This window comes from Nicotiana attenuata, unplaced genomic scaffold, assembly GCF_001879085.1.
Source record: "Nicotiana attenuata strain UT unplaced genomic scaffold, NIATTr2, whole genome shotgun sequence".
Classification (NCBI taxonomy): domain Eukaryota; kingdom Viridiplantae; phylum Streptophyta; class Magnoliopsida; order Solanales; family Solanaceae; genus Nicotiana; species Nicotiana attenuata.
In genome coordinates, this window is record NW_017671992.1 from 63111 (window position 1) to 88524 (window position 25414).

Below are 25414 nucleotides of genomic sequence, written 5' to 3' on the forward strand. Positions count from 1 at the left end.
TTTCCTTAAGGAATTTAATCCCCTCCTAGTACCCAAGGTTATGGATTATTTCCTCCCAGGATAGAACGAATTACACACTGGTGTAGTGGTACTTCAAACCCCAGTGTTTCAGCAAACACAAAGTTCGGTAGCAAATCACACTTACTTTTTCTTTGTTTGATGCTAAAAGTATGCAGAAGGAGAGAGAACTCAGAAAATCGTAGTGAAATTCTGAGCAGAATAGTGTTGTATTTATAGCCAAAATTGGGCTGAAATCTGAAGATGTGCAACTCTTTAGAATGACTGTTTATGCAAAACGCCCACAGCATAAATGCCATTACATAAATGGCCATTTACTCAACAATAAAGAGGGAAAATAAAGAGGGAAAATTGAAGAGGGTAGTTACTTTTCTGTTACCAAAACAGAAAAACGGATTGGATTTAATATTAATATTTAATATTAATATTCTGTTATTAAAAAAATATTTAATAATATTTCTGTTAATATTTTACTATTAACAAATAAATTTGGTCCAAAAAGTTAATCAATCAATTGACCGAAGCCGTAGCCGTAGCCGAGCCGAGCGACGACGACAACGGCGCGAGGCTTGCCTTCTTCTCAACTCTTTAAGAGCTAGAAGAAGAGCAATTGCTTATATACCCATAAAAAACCTCTTCCTCTTCCAATATGAGACAATGCCCATTTGCCAAGGGGGGAACTTAAAATTTTACTCAAAAATTTCATTTCCCTCCATTTCTCATTCACCCTCTTTTAAGTATTTAATATATTAATTAAATACATCCAAAACACAACAATAACATCAGATTCAGATATTTCAGGAAAAACAGAACAATCTATTAGATTGAACAATCAAGGAGAAAAATAACAAATGGTTAAAACTTTAGCTTTTGTTATGCATCTCCCAAAGATTTTTTTATTGCTAATGCTAAACAGGTAATACTTGTGAAGAAAAGATGTGATACGACTTTAACAAAATCAATTCCAGTAAAATAATAATTCATGCTATGAGTGTAATAATGTCTGGATTTCTTGATTTAAAGGAGACATATTGATTTAGTTAAAGATCAATTATTGACCTGGCAAAACACCAAGGCGAAGCACATAATTTTTACCAGGCAGTGAAATAACACTTCCTGTTCTAAGAAAACATATTTTCCATATAACTGGAACATAAACATATAATAGTAGTAGCAAAATGGCATATTGGGATGTTCTTGAATAACTGAAGTTAATTTTGTGGTTGGTCATTGAGCTTTGGGTTTATTATCCAAAAGTCATTTTTTTTTTTGTTATGTGAAAGTCATTCAACTTTGTGTTCATTACCTAAAAATCATTTTTCTTTCTTTTATAATACAAAAATCATTATATGCTCTAGTTATCACAATAGTTACTTTGACAAGATTTTATAAAACCTGAAAATTCTATTATGACCTTGATATTATAAATCCTCCATTTATCTAATATCTTTTATATTATATATTCTATAACATATTTTTATCTAGGTATTTTACTTATGATTAAAAAACTACTTTATATGACTTTATTTTATATTGTAAATTTAGTTTTCCCATGGCATTGAGTTTTTTTAATCATATTCAAACATGAATATATTATAAATTATAAATAATGACAAAAATATTTTTGAAATCAAACAGAATTGTATGATAGTTTTTTATAATTAATAAAAAATTTAGAATTTTCTAAAAGATATTTGAGTTTAATATTAAAATTTTAAAGCTTTATCTGTTAATATAATTTACTTAAAAGTATTAATCTGATGTGTTAGTTTGCAAAATATGAGTATTTTATTTATTGGATTAACGAATATGACTTGGATAATAAATCTGTAAGCTTTAATTTTATAATTTTCATTAAATACGTTTCAGTAGGCATGGTTAAGAATGTTGATCTGAAATTTGTTCACAGTAATTTTATTGATAAATTTAATAATGCTACCAATATATCTTGAAAATTAACGTTAAAACAAAATTAAATGTACGATTATAAAATAAATAAATAAAATACTATTAAGTTAATATAATTATAAGCAAAATACCTAGGTAAAAATATATTATATAGTATATAATATAGAATGTGTTACATAAATGGGAGAACTTATATAATGTCAAGGACATAATAGAATTTTTATGTAAAAGTATTATAAAATTCCGCCAAGGTGACATTTGTGATAATTAGAGCAAAGTAAAACGACTTTGTACAACAAAATAAAGAAAGTGACTTTTGAGTAATGAACACAAAGTTGAATAACTTTTACGTAACAAAAAAAAGGGACTTCTGGGTAATAAATACAAAGCTAGATGACTTTTACGTAACAAAAGAAAAAGTGACTTTTGGACAGTGAACACAAAGCTAAATGATCTCCCATAAAATTTACTCAAATAACCGATAGTGCTAACATACTATGGAATAACTAAAGACACTAACCTGGTTAAACAGCAGTGATAGAGCCCCAAATGGTATAACTGAAAATTCTCTCTCTAACAAACAAAAAACATAAACATACTCCAAATAACAAATCTATCGGGCTTTCTCATTTTCTTTTATGGATCAAGTACTGTTAGGAACACCTTTTCGCTTCTCCTTTTGTGTTCCGCTACTGCTAATAGCGCCTTTTATCTTTTCCTTTGTGGGTTCACTGCTGCTATAATCATAAAAAATATTATCCAGTATATTAACACTTTCAGGCTAAGCCAATATGTATACTAAGTCTCTTCTAATTGTAGCATAACCGTTATCCCCCACATTCATCACCCCATGTGTTCTTAATCGAGAAATACTCTATTCCATTCTTAATGTTCCATCCTATTATGAGTATAGAATGTCCACTATGACAGTCCTTTTCACTAGCAATGGGTCCCATATGGACATCCTACAGCAATGAAAATAATAATTTAGTTAAATTTTATGATATATAGGAAGAAATTTGTGAAGATGTCAAAGTTGTTTTTACATAGGCGAAATACATAAACGGTCCATTTAAGGACTCGTTTGGACATAAATTCCTAAATATATTTTGAAAAAAGCTAATTTGGTTGAAGTTTGATTTGAGATTGAAATGTGTTTTGACATGAATTTTGTGGCAAGTTTTGACATGTTAATATGGTCCTTTTTTTTTCTTCTTCTTCTTCAGCTATAAAGTCCCAAATGATCATGATTTGGTGCAAAAAGAGGTCTTAAGCTATATTTGGAATTTAAAAATTTGGTTTTTAAAATCCCAAAAAATAAATCAATTCTATCAACAAATACACAATTGATTTTTTTTTTTTTTTGAAAAAAAAAGAAGTTCCAAACTTATGGCCAAGCGCCTACTAATTTATCTTCAAAAATCAAACAAACAACTCAACTGACCTTGTTACTATTTTGACACCTCTTCTCGACTGAAGTGCAACTTGTGAACCCCTCATGGTGACATGGTGAAGAGTGTGTTTTTTATTCACACAAAGCACGTGTACCCCATTCCCTTTTCTTCTCTGCAACTTTTTCTAAAGTACTATTGTCATTAGCCCAAGCCAGCAAGATGCCAGGAGCAGTGAACAAACAAACCCCACCGGAAAACCTTCATCATCGACTAACCCGAAAAATGGCGACAACTGCCAGCCTTCACTATCGCTCCAGATCTGTCACCTACCACCTTTTTTTCTATTGTAATTATCAAAAATAGATGCAGAGTGTAGATAGCTAGGGAGGGGGTAGGTATTTGGAACTTGGAAGAAGGAAAAAGATGTTTTGAATGCACTTAATTTTGAATTTTTATGAAATCCACTATTCTTGTTTTTTGGTCATTAGAACCTTCAAGGTTCAATCTCAATTTTTCCTTGCCAAATTTTTTACAGATAAAATTGTGGCCATGGATTAAACGAGGAAGGGGAAGGGTTTGGGAAAGCTTCGAAGAAGAAGAAGGGACGAATTGCTATTTTTTCTATTTATTTTTTTTTTATCTTTTTTAAAATACATGCGGCATTCCAAAATTCGTTCATTTTATGTGTCAGATTTCACACTTGTAATGTGTTGGACTCGAGCGTCTTCGCACTTCAGTGAGAAGAGGTGTAAAAATGATAAAGGAGTCAGTTGAGGTGTCTGTCTAGTGTTTGAGGACATCTTAAAGGGTCACCTCATGTGTTTTGCCATTGTTTTTTATACTTAATGGCAAGATCCTCTGAAATGTGTTGGATCACTTATTCTCAACCAAACGGCCCCTAAATGTTTAGCTGATTTGATATTGTGATGTAATATAATTGTGTATAATTTTTGTATACTGGCTAGAAAAGTAAATATTAATTCTAGCCGGCTATTTGTATAACAATTTATTTTATCAAGGGAGCCTACAAAATACTTGGCCCATGTGTAGTTCTCATTAGGCTTTAACAAAATATCAATAAGTCACACAATCATATTTTGTTGGAAGTTGTATATATTATGGGAAGATTTTATTACTGTATTTTGAAAGTGAGTAATACTGTATTGTTTTGGGTCTAATTACTACCATCTTTGTAAATCACCTTTTAGATTTCTTTCTAAAGTAATTATGAAACCGTACTGATCAAAAACCATTTTATAATTACTAATATTCAGTCATAATAGAAGGCATTTTTTTGTACTTTTCTGTGAAAAATAATTCAGTGATATAGAGGGGGAAGAATAGTTGATTTGTGGTTGATAAAGAGAATAACTGAAGTTTAATTGAAAAAGAATTTGTGGAAGTTAATCTTGTGTGTGAACATAAATTACTTGAAAAACTAAGTTCAGTATTAGCAACTATTGTTTCTTAATAAATGGGCCTTAAGTCTTTCAACAGCGGAAAAGCCCAAATTGAGACAACATAATTGGGCTTCATTTAGAGGCCTTATTACATAGGATTGGCCAACTGATTCTTAAAGCACGTTTGGACATAAAAAAAAAATCCCTTTTTTCCAAAAAAATTTTACTTTTTTTCGAAATCAGGTTTGTCCATAAAATTTCCAATTTTCACTTGTAGATGCATTTTAAAATTTTAAAAAATTTAAAAAACTCCAAAATGCAGTTTTTCCAAATTTTCACTCAAATCACTTACAAAACTTCAAAAACAACCCAAAATTGTATTCATGTCCTAACTCAACTCTAAATTTCAAATACCATTTTCACTCTCACAAGCCCCGTGAAATGAAGCCGACTTTGGTTAGAAGAGCCTTACTCCCAAATTGGGCTTCCTAACATAATTTAGGAATTGATGAGTGATCGGCTCCAACCCTGCACCACTATATAATGGCGAGGAGTGGTCGATGCAGCTTTTACCCGAAAGGTCGGGATCGATATCTACAGGGAGTTAATATTGATTGGGAGTTGGGTTTCTATCTAATCTAGCTATGTGTGTTGCTTTTAATTATACTTCTAACCATGCTTAGATTGGTTTCTAATCTACGTTTAAAGCTATTGATTGCTGAAAGTAATCTAAGTACAATATTTCTGTAGGAGTTTTCTCAAGTGATAAAAAGCACTAGGGAAGTGACTTACACCTAGGCGAGTATCTAATGGGATCTAGAGTTTAGGACAAGCTTGTTATGATTGGGGTCGTGATATAACCATCACACATAAGTGCTCACTCTATACCTCTCGGTAGTTTGAGTGACTTTGTCCGATTTGACTTTCTCAAGTCCAAATGGGTGTTCATGCATAACAAATGATGTTGGCTCAAGTCAGGTATTACTATCTCTAGATTTAATCCTTTAATTGGGGCTATCAATCTCTTGAGTGCACCCCAATTCCTTGTTAGCCTAATTTTCCTAGACTTAGTCTCTCTTTCTCAAGAAGAGTCTAAGTCATCATGGCACGAATCAGTGTTTGCAACCACCAATTCTACAATTAAAGCATGAATTAAGCTAAATATCACTAGCCCATAAACAAATAAGCCCTAAAATTGAAGACCCATTAAATACCCACACTAGGGTTGGGTCACAACCCTAGCTAATGGGTTTAGCTACTCATAATCAAGGTTGAAATCAAAGATGGAGATGAAATATAAGCCATAAAAGTTGATTACAAGAACAACATCTAAGAATATAAGCTAAAGCTACTTTAAAATTACTCTAAATGGTAAAGTACGGCTGTTCATGAGCTCCCTGATACAAAAGATGACCTAAAAATGTGAAAAAGATCTATTTATACACAGCTGAAATTACTGGACAAAAATACCCCTACGGAGGTTCCGCTGTGAGCGAAATACTGAGCGCCTCAGCGTATGGACTTTCGCGGCCGCGCAAAACAAGCGCGGACCGCGTTTCTTCACTTTTGTGCTTGGTTTGGACTTGATTTCGTGGGCAGCGTAAAACTTACCGCCTCCGCGTTAGCATCAACCGCAGCCGCGTAATTTGGACACGAACCGCGCTCCTTAGTCAGGCTCAACTTGCAGGGTCTCTGAACTTTGATCAACGCTCTCAGCGGAATTACCACCGCGGTCACATCAGGTATTCCACGGCTGCGCTTTTTCATCGCGGTCAGCGGTCTTTGTTGCACCCAAAACATCTTCTGTGAATCTCACTTCCGCGGACCGCGTAATTGTGGCCGCTTCAGCGGTGGACCTTACGCGGCCGCTCTTTTCCATCGCGGTCAGCGCTCCAACGAGCCCAAACTTAAGCTTTTGCTTGTCCACAAGCAAACAAAGTAATTCCCACCTCCACAAGATAAAAGAAATGAAAATTTCAACTGTCCTAGGGTGGCTTCTTCAAGCATCAATTGGGACTAACAATTGCCCTCAACATAAATGCATTATTAACAACACACAACCTTTTTAGTATCATAGCTCTAGTGCGACACAAGAGCATCAAGAGTTGACTTACTCATCAAGGAAGCTCTTTCTAGTACATAGGTCAATGTGGAGCCCAAACTCTTACAGCTCTACTCTCCATAAGCAAACCTCACTTTAGATTGTAGCACTCAAAACAGGGATTATGGACAATACGCTCATCTCTCTCAAAGGAAGGTCACAAGTCCAGCTAAAAGTACCATAAGCTTGCCCTTTATGTAAATCACCACTAATGTAAGCTCACTCAACTTGAAATCGTATAGGGCTTTTACGGGAATGTAATGAAGGCTTTTGGTTCAAGCTAGGATATATCGGTCTATGAAGTTTTCCTCTTTCCTTAAGCACTTCATTTTTCTCATTTCGGCTCACACTTTCTTGACTCTTTGAATTATTTTCTTCTTCCTTAGGGGACTAGAGAGACACACTGTCACTCTTTCTTGTTCATGATAATCATTTTTCTCCTTTTTTTACTCATTCCAAGCCTTTCATCATTGCTTCCATTGAATCCCTTTATTTTTCTATACTATTCACTTTCTTTTTTACTTTTTTGGCTTTTCTTTCTTTTCTTTTTGCCTTTCCTTTTCTTGATTTTGTACCTTTTTTCACTTTCACATTTCTCGTCTCTCCCCCCCCCCCAACTTATGCTTTTGTCATTTGTGCTAAGAAAAGATCGGGTGCCAAAAGAGTGTCATTATAGAACGGATAAAGGCTTGTATCATGGTTATTGAAAGAACAAGGGCTTCGGCTCAACGGGGTTGACTAGGGATATCATATTTGGGTGGATATGGATGCTTTCAAGTTTCAAGTTGGATCAAGGTCAGCCTATATTCATTTCTCAAGTCGAGCTACACTTAGAATTTCGCCTAGACAAACATTCGGGGCAAGTTCTAGACTTATTGGCACGGGACTTGGACTTGCAAATTAAAACCTCGCCTCACAAGCTATTGGACTGCAAAAGAGGCAGAGTCGAGGGCCCACAAAACCCCTAGCTAAGATGAGCAACACAAATGGCTCCAAGGAGACACTCGATGATTGTTTAGTCAACACAAGAGTCTAAAGCTCGCAACTATAACCATTCTTTGCAAATCACTTGTTTCTCACCATGAGGTCAAAGGTAAATATGCTAGGCCCAAGTGAAGCTTTGCCTGAGACACTTTTATTCATTACTACTATTTACACAAAAACATAAAGAAAAACGGGCTCAAACCCTTAAGAAGGTTGTCACGCCATCCATCATCGGAAAGAGCCACCCGGTTCACACAGATTTCACCTTTGGAAAGAACCGTGGCATTAAGAAAACCAAAGGCTTATTGATCACGAAAACTTGTAAAAGTTAGAAGCTAAATATTGAAAAAGAAACTTCTAAATGAAATAAGAAGCTACGCTATTAAGGAAAATTTCGCTATTAAGGAAAATTTCAAAAGAAGTTATAAAGTAAACTATGAAAAGTAAATTGAATATGTACAATAGGGGGTTGAGACGAATATACATAAGAGGGGAATGAATATATACATGGAAAGGTAACTTTATATACATACCAAAAGTAGAAAAAATACGAAAATAAAGTGCGATAAGTAGAAAATAAAGAAAAAAAAGATAGTATCAAGGTTGTTACAGACCAATTATCCGAATCATCATCAAAATAGGGCTACCCTCCCCCCCTCCAAATAAAAATTAGCATTGTCCTCAATGCTAACAGCAAAAATAGAATATGGGGAAGAGTAGAGAGTAAAGAAAACTCCCTATGATGCCTCTATCTGCATGGGGTCACTGGCTGGGTCCTGTGGCTGGCCTGAGTCACCTCCCTCGGGGTCATCCAGCTCAATCTCCAAACCCTCAGTCTGGGAATCACTCCTCTTCTCACTGGTTCTCTGTTAGCCTTCTGTTCTGGTCCCTGTGCTGCATGAGCTGCTAGAACTTGCTCCTCCAAGAGTAAGTCCAGTGGGATGTCTCCAACTGATGTAATCTTCTCAACCTCCTTCCTCAGCAGCTTTACTGACTCCTTTGAGGCCCGAGTCTTTTTCATCTTCTTCGCTTGTTTTCCCAGGTCCTTGATTGCTTTTCCTTGTGCATCCAAAGTGGCCATGATAAGCTGCTGGTTGTCCAGGAGCTTCTTCTGGTTGTCTAGAATCTCCTTTAGCGATTCCTCCACTGAAGCAGGCACCTGAGGCTGTGCCGGAGCTGACTGAGCTGCCCCTGCGCTGGATAGGCCAGACAGCTTTGATGTAGCTGCCTGCATCCAGTTGTTGATGCTGGATAGAGTCTGATTAACCCGCAGTGCAGTCAGAAAGTACGCTGATGAAGAAGGCACCGAAGTAGGAATAGAAGCAGATGGTCTGGAGGGAGGATGTAGCATGGCAGTGGAAGGCTCGGAACTGGTCACCACCCCTGGCTCTTCAAACTGGCCAGTGGAAGTGGTGGCTTTGCCCTTGGACTTGGATTGTCCTGACCCTGAAGGCTGTACCAGGAAAATGGCCTCTTTGGTTTCACTTTGGTGTCAAAGTCCCTTCCTTCTACTTCCTGATCCTCTAGGTACATGGTGAGGAAGTTTGGGAAAGGATACGAGCTCTCATCCTTGCCAACCGCTCTGGTAATCACCTTGGCCATAATATTTCCGATGTTGATCGGGTACCCCGCATGATAGCCCCCACAATAATAGCCCGGGAGACCGGCATATCACTGTCATGCGTAGTAGGGTATAACCGGCTGCACACAGAAGTAGACCACCCCTTTGCTTCGAAGCTCAAAGTGTTCCTGTAGATCGAGACCCCAAGTGTCAACCAAGCTGGAGTAGTCCCTGGAATAGCAATCACCGATGCAAGCCAAGGGCAGACTAACTCATCTATAGCTACCTTCTCCAGATACAGGGACTCATCCTTGTCATTGAACCCAGCATAGTCATTTAAAGTCTTGCCATCAAACATAACCTTCTTGTTGTGGACTTTGGTCAAATACGTGCCCTTTTTGATATGGGCGACAGTTGCATAGAATTTCTTGACCAAATGTTCATTGGCATCCGATAAGTTGCTGGTGAAGAACTTCCAGCCCACTCTCTCGTTGAATTGCCTCTTGACATTAGGGTTGTGGGGTAGTAGATCTCGCTCAATGAACACCCTCTCAAGTGTAAGTGACCTTTGAGGCCACCACTCCCGAAACTTGTGGTAGGCTTTATCACTCACAAACCATTCTTGCCATACCACAAGGTTCCTTGATCTCAACAACCCCTCTGTCTGGGTGTCACCACCCCTCCCGTCATCCGGGATCTCAACATCAACATCAATAGGATCCGTTGGTGAGGTCAAAGGTGTAGCAGGTGGGGAACCCGATGCTGAAGCCTCAGTATTGTCCTTTGAGCCATCAAATGACTCAGCAGAAGAAGAGGGTGTAGGTTCGTCTCACAACTGGAATTTCCCTAGAAAGTCTGCAGGAACATGGGTTGGCACCGAGTCTCCTTCCGAAACTTCCCGGGAAGGGACATACTCACTACCTTCAGAATGGGATGCGGCTTTGTCCACAGCTTTGATGGTTGCCCGCATTTTCCTTATAGATTTATGGACCGCTAGTGGTAACTTGGTCCTTCCTTGTCCTCATTTTCCCCTGCCTCGAGAGGATTTTGCCCTCCCTTTTGGTTTATCACTTCCGCCTCGAGATTAGACCATTGTCTGCATACACAATCAGTGAAAGCTCATTCGTATTGGTAGTCAAGTGAGTATCGGATGAAGCAGATAAATGATTACAGTATTTACAGCACAGTGAACCGCTGTCAGCGGAAAAAGGTACGCGGCCGCGGACTGGCTATCGCTGTCTGCGAAAATTGGGTTGCGGCCACGAGACACTGGGTTCGGACAACCCAATCTCTGAAGGTGAGGAACCACTTAGAGCTGAAAAAGGAGGCGCGACCGCGAAACATACAACGCGGTCCGCGTAAAAGTGCACACGGTCGCGGAACCAATTCACCAACTCTCTGAAATTCAATAACGCTGACCACGGAAAAAGAGACGCGGCCGCGGACCATGGAAAAAGCATCGCGTCCGCGGACTTACAAGTAACTCAGTTCTCACAAACATGAATGCGGACAGCGTAATTTAGACCGTTGTCCGCGAAATTTTCAAACCAGACGGGCATTTTTTTGAGTTCTCATAGATCTAGGGTTTTATTTTTTAGCAATAATCGGCATAATGATCAACCCTATCTCCTATTATGCATGAACAACAAGCACCCACATGAATGTTTTAGCATCTATGTTTAGCTTATGGGAAGTAATCAAACCCTAATTAAAAAGAAGAAGTTAAAACTAAGAGAAAAGAAAAGCAAAAATATAAAAACAATGCGATGATCTGAACATACCAGTTTTTTGATTTTGTGGTAGAAAAGGGTAATAGGGCTGAAGACCTTCTATTTATACTACAAGAAAAAGGGGCCCACAGACTTACCTGAGTGCGGTCCGCGGAATTCCACCGCGGTCCGCGCTTTTACCTGTTTTGATGAGCAGCAAGTTCAATAACACCGCTGAGAGCGGAAAAGTGAGCGTGGCCGCGAAGGAGCACCGCGGTCCGCGAATTTTCAACCGCGGACGCGAATACAACTTCAGAGAGTTGCTATTCTAGACTTTTCAAGTCCGCGTCCGCTGACCATTTACGCCCCCACGGAAGTCTTCCGCTGACCGCGAAATTTTGAGTGCGGTCAGCGTAATTCTCACACATAGGCAAATTTTTCCTAGCAACAGTCCTGCACAAACAAACAATTCCCACACAAACTATTCAACCAGTTAGTCCAAAACATAGCCTACACTAAGAAGAAAATCAAAAAGAAAGAAAAACACATGGGTTGCCTCCCAAGAAGCGCCTAATTTAACTTCGCGGCATGACGCAGGTTACCATCAATCATTTGAAATGGATCATTGCCACCATGTGCCTATCATCAAACTTGCCAAGATAGTGCTTCACTCGGTGCCCATTAACTCGGAAGATTTCACCATTTTTTTACAAATCAAGAGCACCAAACGGAGTTACATGCACCACTTCAAAAGGGCCACTCTATTTTGACTTGAGCTTTCCCGGAAACAGTCGTAACCGAGAGTTGAATAAAAGAACCAAGTCACCTTCCTTGAATTTCTTGCTCCGGGCAAACTTGTCATATAAGTACTTCATCTTGTCCTTATACAAGTACGAGGTGGAATAGGCATGAAACCGGAACTCATATAGTTCATTAAGTTGCTCTACCTAGAAATTTGCTGCAACATCCCACTCAAGATTTAACTTCTTCAGCGCCCACATGGCCTTATGCTCTAACTCAACCGGAAGATGGCACGCTTTCCCAAATACCAACCGATACGGAGACATACCAATTGGAGTCTTATAGGAAGTCATGTAAGCCCACAAAGCATCATCCAGTTTCCTTCACCAATCAGTCCTATTTGCATTGATAGTTTTGACAATATGCTCTTTATCTCCCAGTTGGAGACCTCAACTTGTCCACTAGCCTGAGGATGATAAGGGGTTGAGACCTTGTGATTGACACCATACTTTGCAAGCAAAGTGTCAAATGCCCTATTGTAGAAATGAGAACTCCCATCACTGATGATTGCCCGAGGAGTGCCAAACCGTGTAAAGATATTTTTCTTCAAGAAAGCCACTCCACTCCGTACCTCATTGTTAGGCAAAGCTACAGCTTTAACCCACTTGGAAACATAATCAACAGCAACCAGAATGTACGTGTTACCACGTGAACTCACAAAAGGTCCCATGAAGTCAATGCCCCACACGTCAAAAATGTCAATCTCAAGAATAGTGGTGAGAGGAATTTCATCATTCTTGGAAATTCCACCAGCTCTCTGACACTCGTCACATCTCTTTACAAGCTCACTAGCATCTTTATACAATGTAGGCCAATAAAAACCACAACTGAGAACCTCTGAAGCAGTTCTCGCCCCACCATAATGACCACCGTAGGGCGAGGAATGGCAAGCATCAAGAATACTCATTTGCTCCTCTTCCGGAACACATCTCCGGATCACACCATCATTTCAAATCTTGAAAAGATAAGGCTCGTCCCAATAGTAATCCAAGCTATCCCATTTAAGCTTTTTCCTTTGGTTAGAAGAGAAACAATGCCGGTCACAAGAAAGTTAGCAACATCGGCGAACCAAGGCATACTATTCAAAGATACGGAGAGGAGTTGTTCATCCGGGAACGAATCATTAATTTTGAGGCCATCATGGGGCCTCCCCTCCTCCTCCAAGCGGTACAAGTGGTCCGCCACTTGGTTTTCACACCCTTTTCGATCAACAATTTCAAGGTCAAACTCTTGAAGCAATAGAACTCATCTCATTAATCGAGCCTTAGAGTCCTTATTTGTCATCAAGTAACGGAGTGTCGCGTGATCAGTATGAACAATCACTTTGGCACCCATGAGATAAGGCCTAAACTTTTCCATGGCAAACATTATGGCTAGCAACTCTTTTTCCGTCACCGTATAATTAACCTGGGCATCATTCATAGTTTTGCTTACATAGTACACCTGGTGAAATATCTTGTTCACCCTTTGCCCCAAGACCGCTCCTACCGTAACATCACTTGCGTCGCACATAAGCTCAAAGGGTAAGCTCCAATTGGGTGCGGTAATAACGGGAGTGGTTGTCAATTTGTACTTGAGAAGCTCAAAAGCTTGCATGCACTTTTCATTAAACATAAACCTTGCGTCCTTTTCCAATAATTTGCAAAGGATTCACCGCCTTTGAGAAGTCCTTGATGAACCTTTGGTAGAACCCCGCTTGCCCAAGAAAGCTCCTAACCCCCTTGACGGAAGTAGGAGGAGGAAGTTTTGAAATCACTTCAATCTTCGCCTTGTCCACCTCAATACCGTGCTTGGAGATCTTATGGCCGAGGACAATGCCCTCCTCAACCATAAAGTGGCATTTTTTCCAATTGAGCACAAGATTTGTCTCTTCATAACGAGCAAGCACCTTGTCAAGATTCTTCAAGCATTCTTCAAAGGAGTCACCCACAACACTAAAATCATCCATGAACACTTCTAAGAAGTCCTCCACCATGTCCATAAAGATAGCCATCATACAGCGCTGGAAGGTAGCCGATGCATTACACAAACCAAATGGCATATGTGAGAATGCAAAGGTTCCATACGGGCATGTGAAGGTGGTTTTCTCTTGGTCCTCCAGTGCAATCAAAATCTGGTTGTAACCTGAGTACCCATCCAAAAACAGTAGTAGGCACGCCCGGCAAGTCTATCCAACATTTGGTCAAGAAAGGGCAATGGGAAATGATCTTTGCGGGTCACTTTATTTAGCTTTCGGTAGTCCATGCATACCCTCCATCCAGTGACATTCCTAGTGGGGATCAACTCGTTCTGTTCATTTGTGACCACAGTCATACCACCCTTCTTCGGCACACATTGTACCGGCGAAGTCCATGAACTATCCGAGATGGGGTACACAACCCCTACATCTAGCCACTTGATAACTTCCTTGTTGACGACCTCTTGCATAGCCTCGTTCAACCTCCTTTGATGTTCCACGGAGGGTTTGGCATCATCTTCAAGTATAATCTTGTACATGCAAAAGGCGGGGCTTATCCCCCGAATATCAGCTAGAGTCCATCCAATTGCCTTCTTCCTTGTTTGGAGCACCTCAAGGGTGGCATCTACTTGCACATTAGTTAAACACGAAGAAAGAATAACAGGTAAAGTTGAACAAGGGCCCAAGAATTCATACCTGAGGTGTGAAGGCAAACGCTTCAACTCCAATATGGGAGGTTCCTCGATTGAGGGCTTTGTTGGTGGAGTCTTTCCGTTCTCCAGATCCAAGGAAAGTTTCCGGGGTTCATATGTGTAAGAAGCCATTCCTTGTAAGGCATTGACATACTCTACCAAGCCTTCATCCTCAGTCACATCACGGTTCAACAACACAGCTTCCAAATGGTCCTCCACATTTATCACAGCACCGGTGTCTTCAACAATCACCTCGGTCACAAGATCAACAAAGGAACATACATCGTTGCTATTGGGCTGCCTCATTGATTTGCAGACATGGAACACAACTTTTTCATCACCCACCCAGAAGGTGAGCTCCCCTGCTTCCACATCAACCAAAGCTTTCCCTGTAGCTAGGAAAGGTCTCCCCAATATGATCGGCACCTCATAGTCAACCTCGCAATCCAGAATCACAAAATTCGCGAGAAGTATGAACTTATCGACCCGCACAAGAACATCATCAATAATACCAAGCGGCCTCTTCATTGTTCGATCCGCCATTTGCAATCTCATTGAAGTAGCTCTCGGTTGACCAACACCCAAAGTTTTGAATACAGAGTAAGGCATCAATTTTATACTTGCTCCCAAATCACACAAGGCCTTTGAAAAATCCGCACTCCCAATGGTACATGGAATGGTAAATGCTCAGAGATCTTCAAGCTTTGGAGCCATCGAGTGTACAACTGCACTCACTTGATGAGTCATTTTGATGGTCTCACAATCCATAGATCTCTTTTTAGTTACCAAGTCTTTCATAAACTTGGCATATCCCGGCATTTGCTCAAGAGCTTCCACCAAGGGCACATTGATCGACAAGCTTTTCATCATATCAATAAACTTCTTGAATTGGTTTTCATTCTTTTGCTTTTCAAGTCTTTGAGGGTAAGGCGGAGGAGGCCTTGGCAAAGGAGCCTTAGCCGTGGGCACTACCGTTTTCGGTATCTCTTCACGTGTTCCCTAGATGGGTTCACATCATTTTGGATTTCCTCCACGTTGTCATGGATATCAATTCTCACCTCAGCATTCAAATTCTCTTCAACTCACTTGCTCATCAACTATTGGATCATCATCATTTTGCACTTCAACGTCATCACTCACAACTTCCTTTTGCTTGGAGGTACTTGCTTCACCACCTCTACCGCTCCTTGTGGCCACCACCATTGCATGGTCGGTATTGTTCCTACACATCGGGTTTACTACCGTGTCACTAGGTAGTGCCCCCTTAGGGCGAGTGTTCAAAGATTGCGAAATCTAGCCAAGTTGGACCTCCATATTTCAGATAGAAGTATTATGGGACGCCAACTGGCATCGGAGTCGGCGCTTTTCTTCATCATTTGCTCAAACATCAACTCAATCCTTCCCATCTCATTATTTGACGAGCTAGGACCTTGAGATGGAAATGGAGGCAGGTTGTTTGGTTGTTGATACATCGGAGGCCTTTGAAATCCCGACCCCCGATTCCCTTGATTACCATTATTCCAACCCCCTTGGTTGTTGTTTCCTCCTCAGTTGCTATTGTTATTGCCACCCCAGTTGCCCTGGTTGTTCTGGTTGCCCCAATTTTGATTCTTGTTCCACCAGTTGCTATTTCCTTGTTGGTTTTGATTCCCCCAATTTCGTTGGGATCTCCACTGCTATTGTTAATTCGGAGCATTGCCCCGTTGTCCCTGGTAGTTGTTCACATACTGAACTTCTTCACTTTGATCATCATACCTATCATCTTGGTTGAAACCACTACTACCTTGCTCATATTGATCCGGATTTCCTTGACTTTGTTGACCTCTTTGTCGCCTCTTGTTGACCATTATATTTACCCCTTCCATGGCATTCACTTGTCTTGGCGCTTGAACTTGCTACAATTGAGCTTTGGCCAACTGGTTCATTATTGTAGTCAACTCTGCTATTGCTTGGCCATGGTCATGGAGCTCTTTGTGCAGGTGAATGACATTAGGATCACCTTGTGGCACATTAGCTCGACTTTGCCATGCCGAGGAAGTATCTGCCATCTCATCAAGTATCTCACACGCCTCACCATAAGGTGTGTTAATAAAGTTTCTCCCTGCTAGCTGGTTAACTACTCACTAGTTGGTAGTGTTGATGCCACAGTAGAATGTCTGTTGGATCATGGCTTCGGTCATGTCATTGTTCGGACATTCTTTAACCATCATCCGATACCTTTCCCAGATCTTATGAAGCGGTTCATTTGGCTCTTGTTTAAAGGCGAGGATCTCATCTCTCAGTGTCTCCATATGTTCCGGTGAGAAAAACTTGGCCATAAACTTGTTGGCCAACTCATCCCACGTGGTGATGAAATGGTTAGGGAGTCTTTCGAGCCAGTCCAAAGCTTTCCCTCTAAGTGAAAAAAGGAACAATCTCAGTCTCAATGCATCCTCCGACACATTTGTTTGTTTGCTTCCCCAACAGGTGTCCACAAAGCCCTTTAGATGTTTATATGCATTCTGATGGGGAGCGCCTGTGAACTACCCTCTTTGCTCCAATAAGGTCAACATAATATTTGTAATCAGGAAATTGCCCGCCCGGATCTGGGGTGGGACAATTGCACTTGCGTAACCTTTATTTGGAAGCACCCGAGGAGCTACTCGCGGCGGAGCTGGGGCAGGGTCTGGAATGTTTTCATTAGCCTGGCAGCCTCTTCTTTAAGCTTGAGGTACTCGAGGCACCTCATCTTCAGCATTATCATCTACCTCCTCCCCCGGGAGAACATTTCCAAGAGGATCATTATTTGCCATTTTGTACCTGAATCGATTAACTCACACAAGTTAGTAAAATAGAAGGAAAGAAAAACAAGACACACAACTAGTCAGATAGATAGCCAAAACCATTAAACTCCTCGACAACGGCCCAAAAAGTGATCGGCTCCAACCCTGCACCACTATATAATGGCAAGGAGTGGTCGTTGCAGCTTTTACCCGGAAGGTCGGGATTGATATCCACAGGGAGTTAATATTGATTGGGATTGGGTTTCTATCTAATCTAGCTATGCGTGTTGCTTTTAATTACACTTCTAACCATGCTTGGATTGGTTTCTAATCTATGTTTAATGTTATTGATTGCTGAAAGTAATCTAAGTACAATATTTTTGTAGGAGTTTTCTCAGGTGAAAAAAAGCACTAGGGAAGTGACTTACACCTAGGAGAGTATCTAATGGGATCTAGAGTTTAGGACAAGCTTGTTATGATTGGGGTCGTGATATAACCATCACACATAAGTGCTCACTCTATACCTCTCGGTAGTTTGAGTGACTTTGCGCGATTTGACTTTCGCAAGTCCAAATGGGTGTTCATGCATAACAAATGATGTTGACTCAAGTCGGGTATTACTATCTCTAGATTTAACCCTTTAATTGGGGCTATCAATCTCTTGAATACCTCAATTCCTTATTAGCCTAATTTTTCTAGACTTAGTCTCTCTTTCTCAAGAAGATTTTAAGTCATCAAGGCACGAATCAGTGTTTGCAACCACCAATTATACAATTAAAGCATGAATTAAGCTAAATATCACTAGCCCATAAACAAATAAGCCCTAAAATTGAAGACCCATTAAATACCCACACTAGGGTTGGGTCACAACCCTAGCTAATGGTTTTAGCTACTCATAATCAAGGTAGAAATCAAAGATAGAGATGAAATATAAGCCATAAAAGTTGATTACAAGAACAACATCTAAGAATATAAGCTAAAGCTACTTTAAAATTACTCTAAATGATAAAGCACGGCCGTTCACGAGCTCCTTGATACAAAAAATGACCTAAAAATGTGAAAAGATCTATTTATACACAGCTGAAATTACTGAACAAAAATACCCCTACAGAGTTTCCGTTGTGAGCGAAATACTGAGCGCCTCAGCGTATGGACTTTCGCGGCCTTCACTTTTATGCTTGGTTTGGACTTGATTCCGCAGTCAGCGTAAAAGTTACCGCCTCCGCGTTAGCATCAACCGTGGCCGCGTAATTTGAAACAGACCCCGCTCCTCAGTCAGGCTCAACTTGCAAGTTCTCTGAACTTTGATCAACGCTCTCAGCGAAAATACCACCGCGGCCGCGTCAGGTATTCCGCAGCTGTGATTTTTCATCGTGGTCAGCGGTCTCTGTTTCACCCAAACATCTTCTCTGAATCACATTTCCGTGGACCGCGTAATTGTGGCCGCTTCAGCGGTGGACTTTACGCGGCCGCTCTTTTCCATCGCGGTGAGCGCTTCAGTCTCAGTTTTGAACTTGTGCAAATTTAACTCCTTCATGAGTTGATTATTGCTTTCTTGCCTCATTTTGACCAAACCCTGCAGACAAGCACATTAAGTCAGTTTTCGGAAATACTTTTATAAATTTTTTATCCAAAACCTAAGCAAAAGATGGCATAAAATAAGCTAAACTACATAGTTATCAACGAGCCGCAAAACAGAAACACCAAACTTTGAACAGTAAAAGCAGACTTCTATGTGCAAAGTTTAGCTGTGTAGTAGGCTTCTTTAAGAAGCTAAAGGATGACAAAAAGGGTTGTTCTGATGGTCATAACCCCCATCTACCACCCAGGGTGTGGGTTCGAGTCACCAAATGAGCAATAACTCCAATAAAAGGGAGTCAAAGGGTTTGAGAATCCAAAAAAAAAAAAAAAGAAGAAGAAGCTAAAGGTTATTCTAAACTTATTGTTTGTTCAAAGTGAACATTGAGCTCCAGAATAATGGTGACGTGTTCGTGTTGCATATGATCAACTCAGTTTATCAATATGACAAGATATCTTTTGCTTTTGGCATGTGTATTTATCTATGTTACTTGGACTATCCAAAAATATTTTCACATTTGTGCCAGATCCTCCAAAAATGAACTAAATTAAGAGGATCCGACACGCAACCATCAATATTTTTGAAGAGTTCGAGTAATATAGGTATTTATATATAATTACTTTTTATATTGATTAATGATCCTGTGGAATGTGTTGGATCACTTTATTCTGGTCTTAATAAAAGAATGAAAAAGTGTCCATCACAAGAAAAAATAAAACCGAGAGAAATCATCAAAGATTGTGACGGGATGGATAGAATCAATATAATTTTTAATAGAGTTTTTACGTTCAAGCTTTTAAATTACGTTAAATTTTCTGAATCCTTTAATGAGCTTTACGCGACATGAGACCAATTTATTTTCTTCATTATCTGCCTAAGTTTTTTCTCCTAACACTTATTATTTTCCTTTCCCATTCTTTCCCCATTTACCTTGCACAGCCAAAGAAAATTCTTAAATTTCAAATAAACCAAATTTGGACTCAATAATCAAATTGGCCTGTTTATTACCCAAATAGATGTTTTTCCAACCAAAGCAAAGTTTAAAAAAAAAAATAATAACAGGTCAAAATAGTTAGTGCAAACAATTCAAGATTTCAAGCTACACACTGACCATCCTAATTGCTCCTTAGCAAGTTGCATTTTTCTCCAGAGAAATTCGTAAATATGCTACTATGCTATGATTAAAACCCTAGATTCACTCTTCTCATATGGCTAAGTCAATTTGAATGCACAAATATAGTTTATAATCATAAAGGTAAGTGCTTTTTGTTCTGCTATTTACTCAAATATACAAATCATACTGTTATAACTTATGATTCTTGATGCTTGTATAGTACTAATTCAATTTTTTTTTCTTTTCTTTTTGTAGTCTGAAGGAGTTTTTTGTTCTCTAAAAGGATGCATATAATGTATACTCGTCCAGTTATTGTGTTTATAACTTTACTCTTTGCTTATGCTGCTGCTACTGCTGCTGATTTAGAGGTAATAGCTTGAAAAAGAGTTGATTTTTTATTATTTGTTTTTTAAGTTTTTAATTTGTGTTTAAAGCAAACCCCATTTGATTTCATTGCTTCAAAACCCAATCTGGGGTGTAAACCCCCCACCCCACCCCACCCCCCACCCCCACCACCACCACCACCCACCCAACCACACACAAAACCCCCTTATTGGTGAAGTTTCAAGATTCCAACTTGATGCTACTTAACTGTGAAGTAATGTGATATGCTAGAATCAAGTTTCTTATTGATTATCAATTTGGATGATAGAGCAATGGAGCTGAAAAAGCGGGTGCGGATGCAGCAATTTTGAGTAGTAATAGCAGTGGGAATGAGAATTTAGACCTGATAAATATGAATAGAAAAAAGGATGGTCATTTGGATAACGATAGTTCGAGTAACCAAATGAAGTTAAAGGAAGCTGGGGACCTAAGGAAAGTGAATAATGGAAGTGGCATTATTGGTGAGTTGACAGATGTTGGGGATCAAAACAAGTCCAATGATAGCAGTTCAAAAAAGGGTGACGAGAGAGAAGGGTTGAAAGAAGCTGAGGTGGAAAAGAAAAGAATTGATGCTGGTTCCAATAGAGATGACAAGAAGAAGAAGACGAAAGAAGTTGAAGAGCAAGTCAAAGCAAAAGATATTAGTTACGAGAAGCAGGGTGAGATGGATAAGATTCTGCCTGATGGAATTCAGTCGAGAGAGGAGATTTTGCCTACAAGAAAGGAGACTTTCCATGGTGAAGAATGCGATTCATCTTATAGTTGTACGATAGAGGAAAAAGAAGTGGTTGCATGTCTTAGAGTTCCGGGCAATGGTACGTTTTTGTTCACATTCTCCATTTATAGTCAATCTTTATTAGTTGCTTCCTTTTATATTAATGTTAACAAAGAAGTTGCTGTTGTCTGTACAGTATGGTAATGCATGCTTTTGGCATACTTCCCTTTATCTAATTAATTAATTCAACAGTATCCTTTTATCTATCATTAAAATTTAAACTTGCATCTCGAGATTCTAATAAATTTTAGAAAGAAGATGATTTTGAACCATGCTCCCTAAATGACAGAGATATTAGAAAGCTCTTATCTAAGGAATGCAGTCCTTCGTAGTTCTTATGTTGAATTGGTATTGAACATTTTATTTACTTCGTATATCTTTTTGAAATTTCCTCTAGTTAAGCTGCCTCCATACCTTTATTTCCTTTAATACATGTTCTGGAGAAACAATCTTCAGATAGAAAACTATAGTATTATTTCCTCCTTAGAACTATAGTACTATTGTTGAGTAATTTGTCCTCCTTCCTCTTCCAAAAGATAATGCCCTTGTTCTGCTGTTGTTAGTCTGTACGACTGGTTGTTGTACAAGTCCCGTTTCAGCAGCTAAGTTTAGGGATCATATAGCTAAGATAGATCTTTGCTGGTGACTTCACAAGTTCACATAGACTGCGCCGTTGATATACTCTATAAGCAGTTTTAGACAGGTTTAAAATTTTAGCTTCTTATCTAGCTTTACTACATGTTTTGATGTATGGGAGTTATAATTAAATGCCAAAAACTAAAGTGGACTTTCATCAATCGATCAACCGTGCCTCAAAAGGCAAGCTCACAGTCACTGCTTTCTTCCCCTATCCCTAAACAAACAGTCAAAATGATAACTAGCCCCTGTCCTACTTATATACGTTGCTCCTTCTCTCCTTGCTTCTACCAAAAATAAAAGGTGGGATGGTAATGGAATTTTTTTAAAAAGAGGTGGAGATAAGTTGACTTTATGCATCAATATTTTGTTCATACTGTGGAAATCAAATCACTGCATCAGCTCCTGTAGTTTCATCCAGTTGATATGTGGCCATGATACATGTCTGCAGCAAATAGCTCAAAGCATGCTCTTATTTTGTATTATAAAGAAACTCATAAGTAGGATATTCTCTAGATAGAAGTGTCTATCTGATTAAATGAATAGACTCAATTGTATCTTATGTCATGCCGTTGTTGTTTTGAGTAACTGTAGTATGACCTGTTGCTTTCCTTTCCAGAATCTCCAGACCTTTCACTTTTGGTTCAAAACAATGGAAAAGGAACTGTCAATATTTTGATTAAGGCTCCTGAGTTTGTACAACTGGAGAAAGAGAAGATTGAACTGCAAGGGAAAGAAAACCAGAGGGTAAGAATACTTCACTAGCATTATTTAAAGCATTATGAAACAGCTCTTGATAAGTAGGTGGCGACCTTGAATGTAGACAACTTTCCGTACTTATCCATTAAGTTTAAATGCTCCAACAGCATAAAAGATTTTCGAATGGATCCATCTACTGTATAACCGCCCCATTTTACTCTTTAATTTATTTCTTACTTTATCTAGTTTCCTTCGAAAGAAATATAGACCTATGTGAGGAAACAGGGATTCTGATATGAAAAGAATTACCACTTTCTCATTACAGAACACTTCTACTCTGATGAAAACTCTAATCAGAGGAGCAAATATGATTGGTTCTTTGCCCCTTTCCTCTCAAAATAATGTGGATGCAATGTAGCTCTGGATCACCCCTTCCATCAAATGCTCTCTTTTTGTTAAAGTAGAAAATATGATAACACCATAACTTAACTACAACTGCAGTGGAGCACCCCTCCCCCTTTCTGGCCGATTTGACAAATTGAGCACCTTGGTCGATTATGTTATTTAATGATGTTCTTTTTGTTAACCAATATAAACTTTGTAGAGCTCCCAGAAACTGTTTCTGTGATAGTTCAAAATTAGTCATTTCCAAGTTATCGTGGTACTGTTTGCAATTTTGAGATAATATGCCTCTGATATATTAGAGGCCTTTTAACAGATAAAAAAAGAAGATATATTAGAGACCTTTTATGTTTAACCTAAGTTCTTAGGTAAATACAAGTTGTGATTTTTGACACTTCAAGCTTTAACATACTTTTGGTGCTATTGTGAGTTTTGACACTTCAAGCTTTAACATACTTATGACTAGCAATCTTTGTTTGGGTTCACATCTCGTTGAAGACGACTATATCATTTACCGTGTAAGCTGTAACAAATACATTTAGTCAGTGATTGTTTCTTTAGTATATCAAATTTAGAAATTGATGTAGAAATCCTGGAGTGGTTGTGGCTTCTGCTGCCAGGGGTAATTTAAGAGTATGTGCAAGGGGCTGTCTTACTGGCAAGCTTGCTGACCTATGCTGAAATACTGCCGCTGAAACGGCATAATGATGTAGTTTGCTACCACTTCTTTGCAAAAAGGGCAAACTATGAAGACTGATCCGCTGATCAGAGAAATGGTGAAGGGTTACTAAATTAGGAAATTGTGCATGTGCAAGAGGTTGGGTGGATCAGCACCTTGTTAACAAGGAACAACTTATGTGTGTGAGGCAATTTGAGTTACATGAACATAATAAGTCCAGATTCGGAGATATGGTATTCTTCGTATACATGACTAAAATAGTAAGAGGATAATTGACTGAATCGTCATAACTACTTTGAGATGAAACATGTCTTGAGGAATTACTTCTGTTCTGGATTACCTTGAAGTTTTCGTTTTTAGAGTTAGAACTCTATTAAGTTTGTCCACATGTGGCCTCTATCCATGTCACATGGGTATCTCCTATTTCAATGTGAATCAATAGGCCGTATTTGGTACCTGCAAAGCGCTTGAAGGCGTCCAGAAGATCCATATTCTTATATTTAGTGTTTGTGTAGTTAATTACTAGAGGAAGAATTGTTTGAATGTTGTCTAATTGTCTACAGCTTTATTCTAGTGGCCATGTTGGGTTTAATACTTTAAATTAGTCTTCAGGAAATTTTATTGTGAATTGAGAAACATCCTGGCAAAGCATTTTTTGACAATATACACATTTATCTAAACTGGATTTTTTCCAATCTGTTTGACATGTAACCGTGGTACTTGCTCCACATGCAGATGAAGGTTTCTATACGGAATGCAGGAAATGACAACAATATAATTCTAAAGGCCGGGGATGGCCAATGCACACTTGATTTCAGGGGTCTGATTGACAATGCTGATAAAACATCTCAATTCAAGTATGGTTTCTCATCTTTTGGAATAATGTGCTTGGCTGCTATTGCATTAGTAGCTACAGTCTTGATATACTTTAAACGGAGGCTTCAAGTAAGTAGCGGCCACAAGTATCAAAAGTTGGACATGGATTTACCAGTTTCCAATGGCGGAAAGACGGAGACACTCTCAACTGATGGATGGGACAATAACTGGGATGACGATTGGGATGATGAGGAGGCGCCCAAAGCACCATCCATGCCAGTCACTCCTTCCCTCTCGTCTAAAAGCATTTCCTCACGGCGGTCTAGTAAGGAAAGCTGGAAAGACTAGTTCTTTTTTTGTTTTTGTTTTTGCCACATTATAATTAGAAAGAATATGAATGACTTAATCGCGCAGTAGTAGCCACGAGGCAACAAGTTGTGATATTACGATTCTAATTGTGACATCTTGTTGTCGGGCTTTCCGCTTGGACTATTTCTTTTCATTATCTTTTGGAAGAGAAAAGTCTCTTACAATCAAACTTCTCTATAACAGCCTCGATTGTTCCGATATTCTTTGGCTGCTATTGTGAAATGTTGTTATACATGACATATATTATAACATAGCATAAAAATCGGTTCTGAGAAAAACTTGGTTTTTATAGTGAATGATTGTTAAATAGAGATGTTATAGAGAGGTCTGACTATATATGGATGCATTAACCATACTTCGACTTGATGAGCAACACACTTTAGCTTAGATTTCTTTCTGCCTTTGTCCTTCCAACTCAGGATACTTTTGCTTTTATGAGTCTACAGAAGTCCAAAGCATTGGTATACTAGAAAGTAAAATACATTTTAATGGGCCTATGTTTTTGGGCTTTTGAATAGATGGATGGGAAACCATCATTGGGTCATACATGTTGAATCCAATGCCAATATGGGCCTACCTTCTTAAGGATTCCTGGGTTGGAATATTTAGTTCTCTCATATGCCCTTTCCCCCTTTAATTTGTGCATAGCACGTGTTGCCGGCTCGGTTTGGATC

At 39.1% G+C, this 25414-nt stretch overlaps 1 protein-coding gene across 1 annotated transcript; it reads left to right on the forward strand.

Annotated features, from left to right (window-relative positions):
• Positions 1 to 19713: 19713 nt before the first annotated feature.
• Positions 19714 to 24920, forward strand: LOC109211225. Its single transcript, XM_019374729.1, has 5 exons — positions 19714 to 20121; positions 20236 to 20348; positions 20633 to 21179; positions 22395 to 22522; positions 24291 to 24920. The coding sequence occupies exons 2-5, from the start codon at positions 20265 to 20267 to the stop codon at positions 24717 to 24719; spliced, it is 1188 nt and encodes a 395-aa protein (XP_019230274.1). The 5' UTR covers positions 19714 to 20121; positions 20236 to 20264; the 3' UTR covers positions 24720 to 24920.
• Positions 24921 to 25414: the final 494 nt, after the last annotated feature.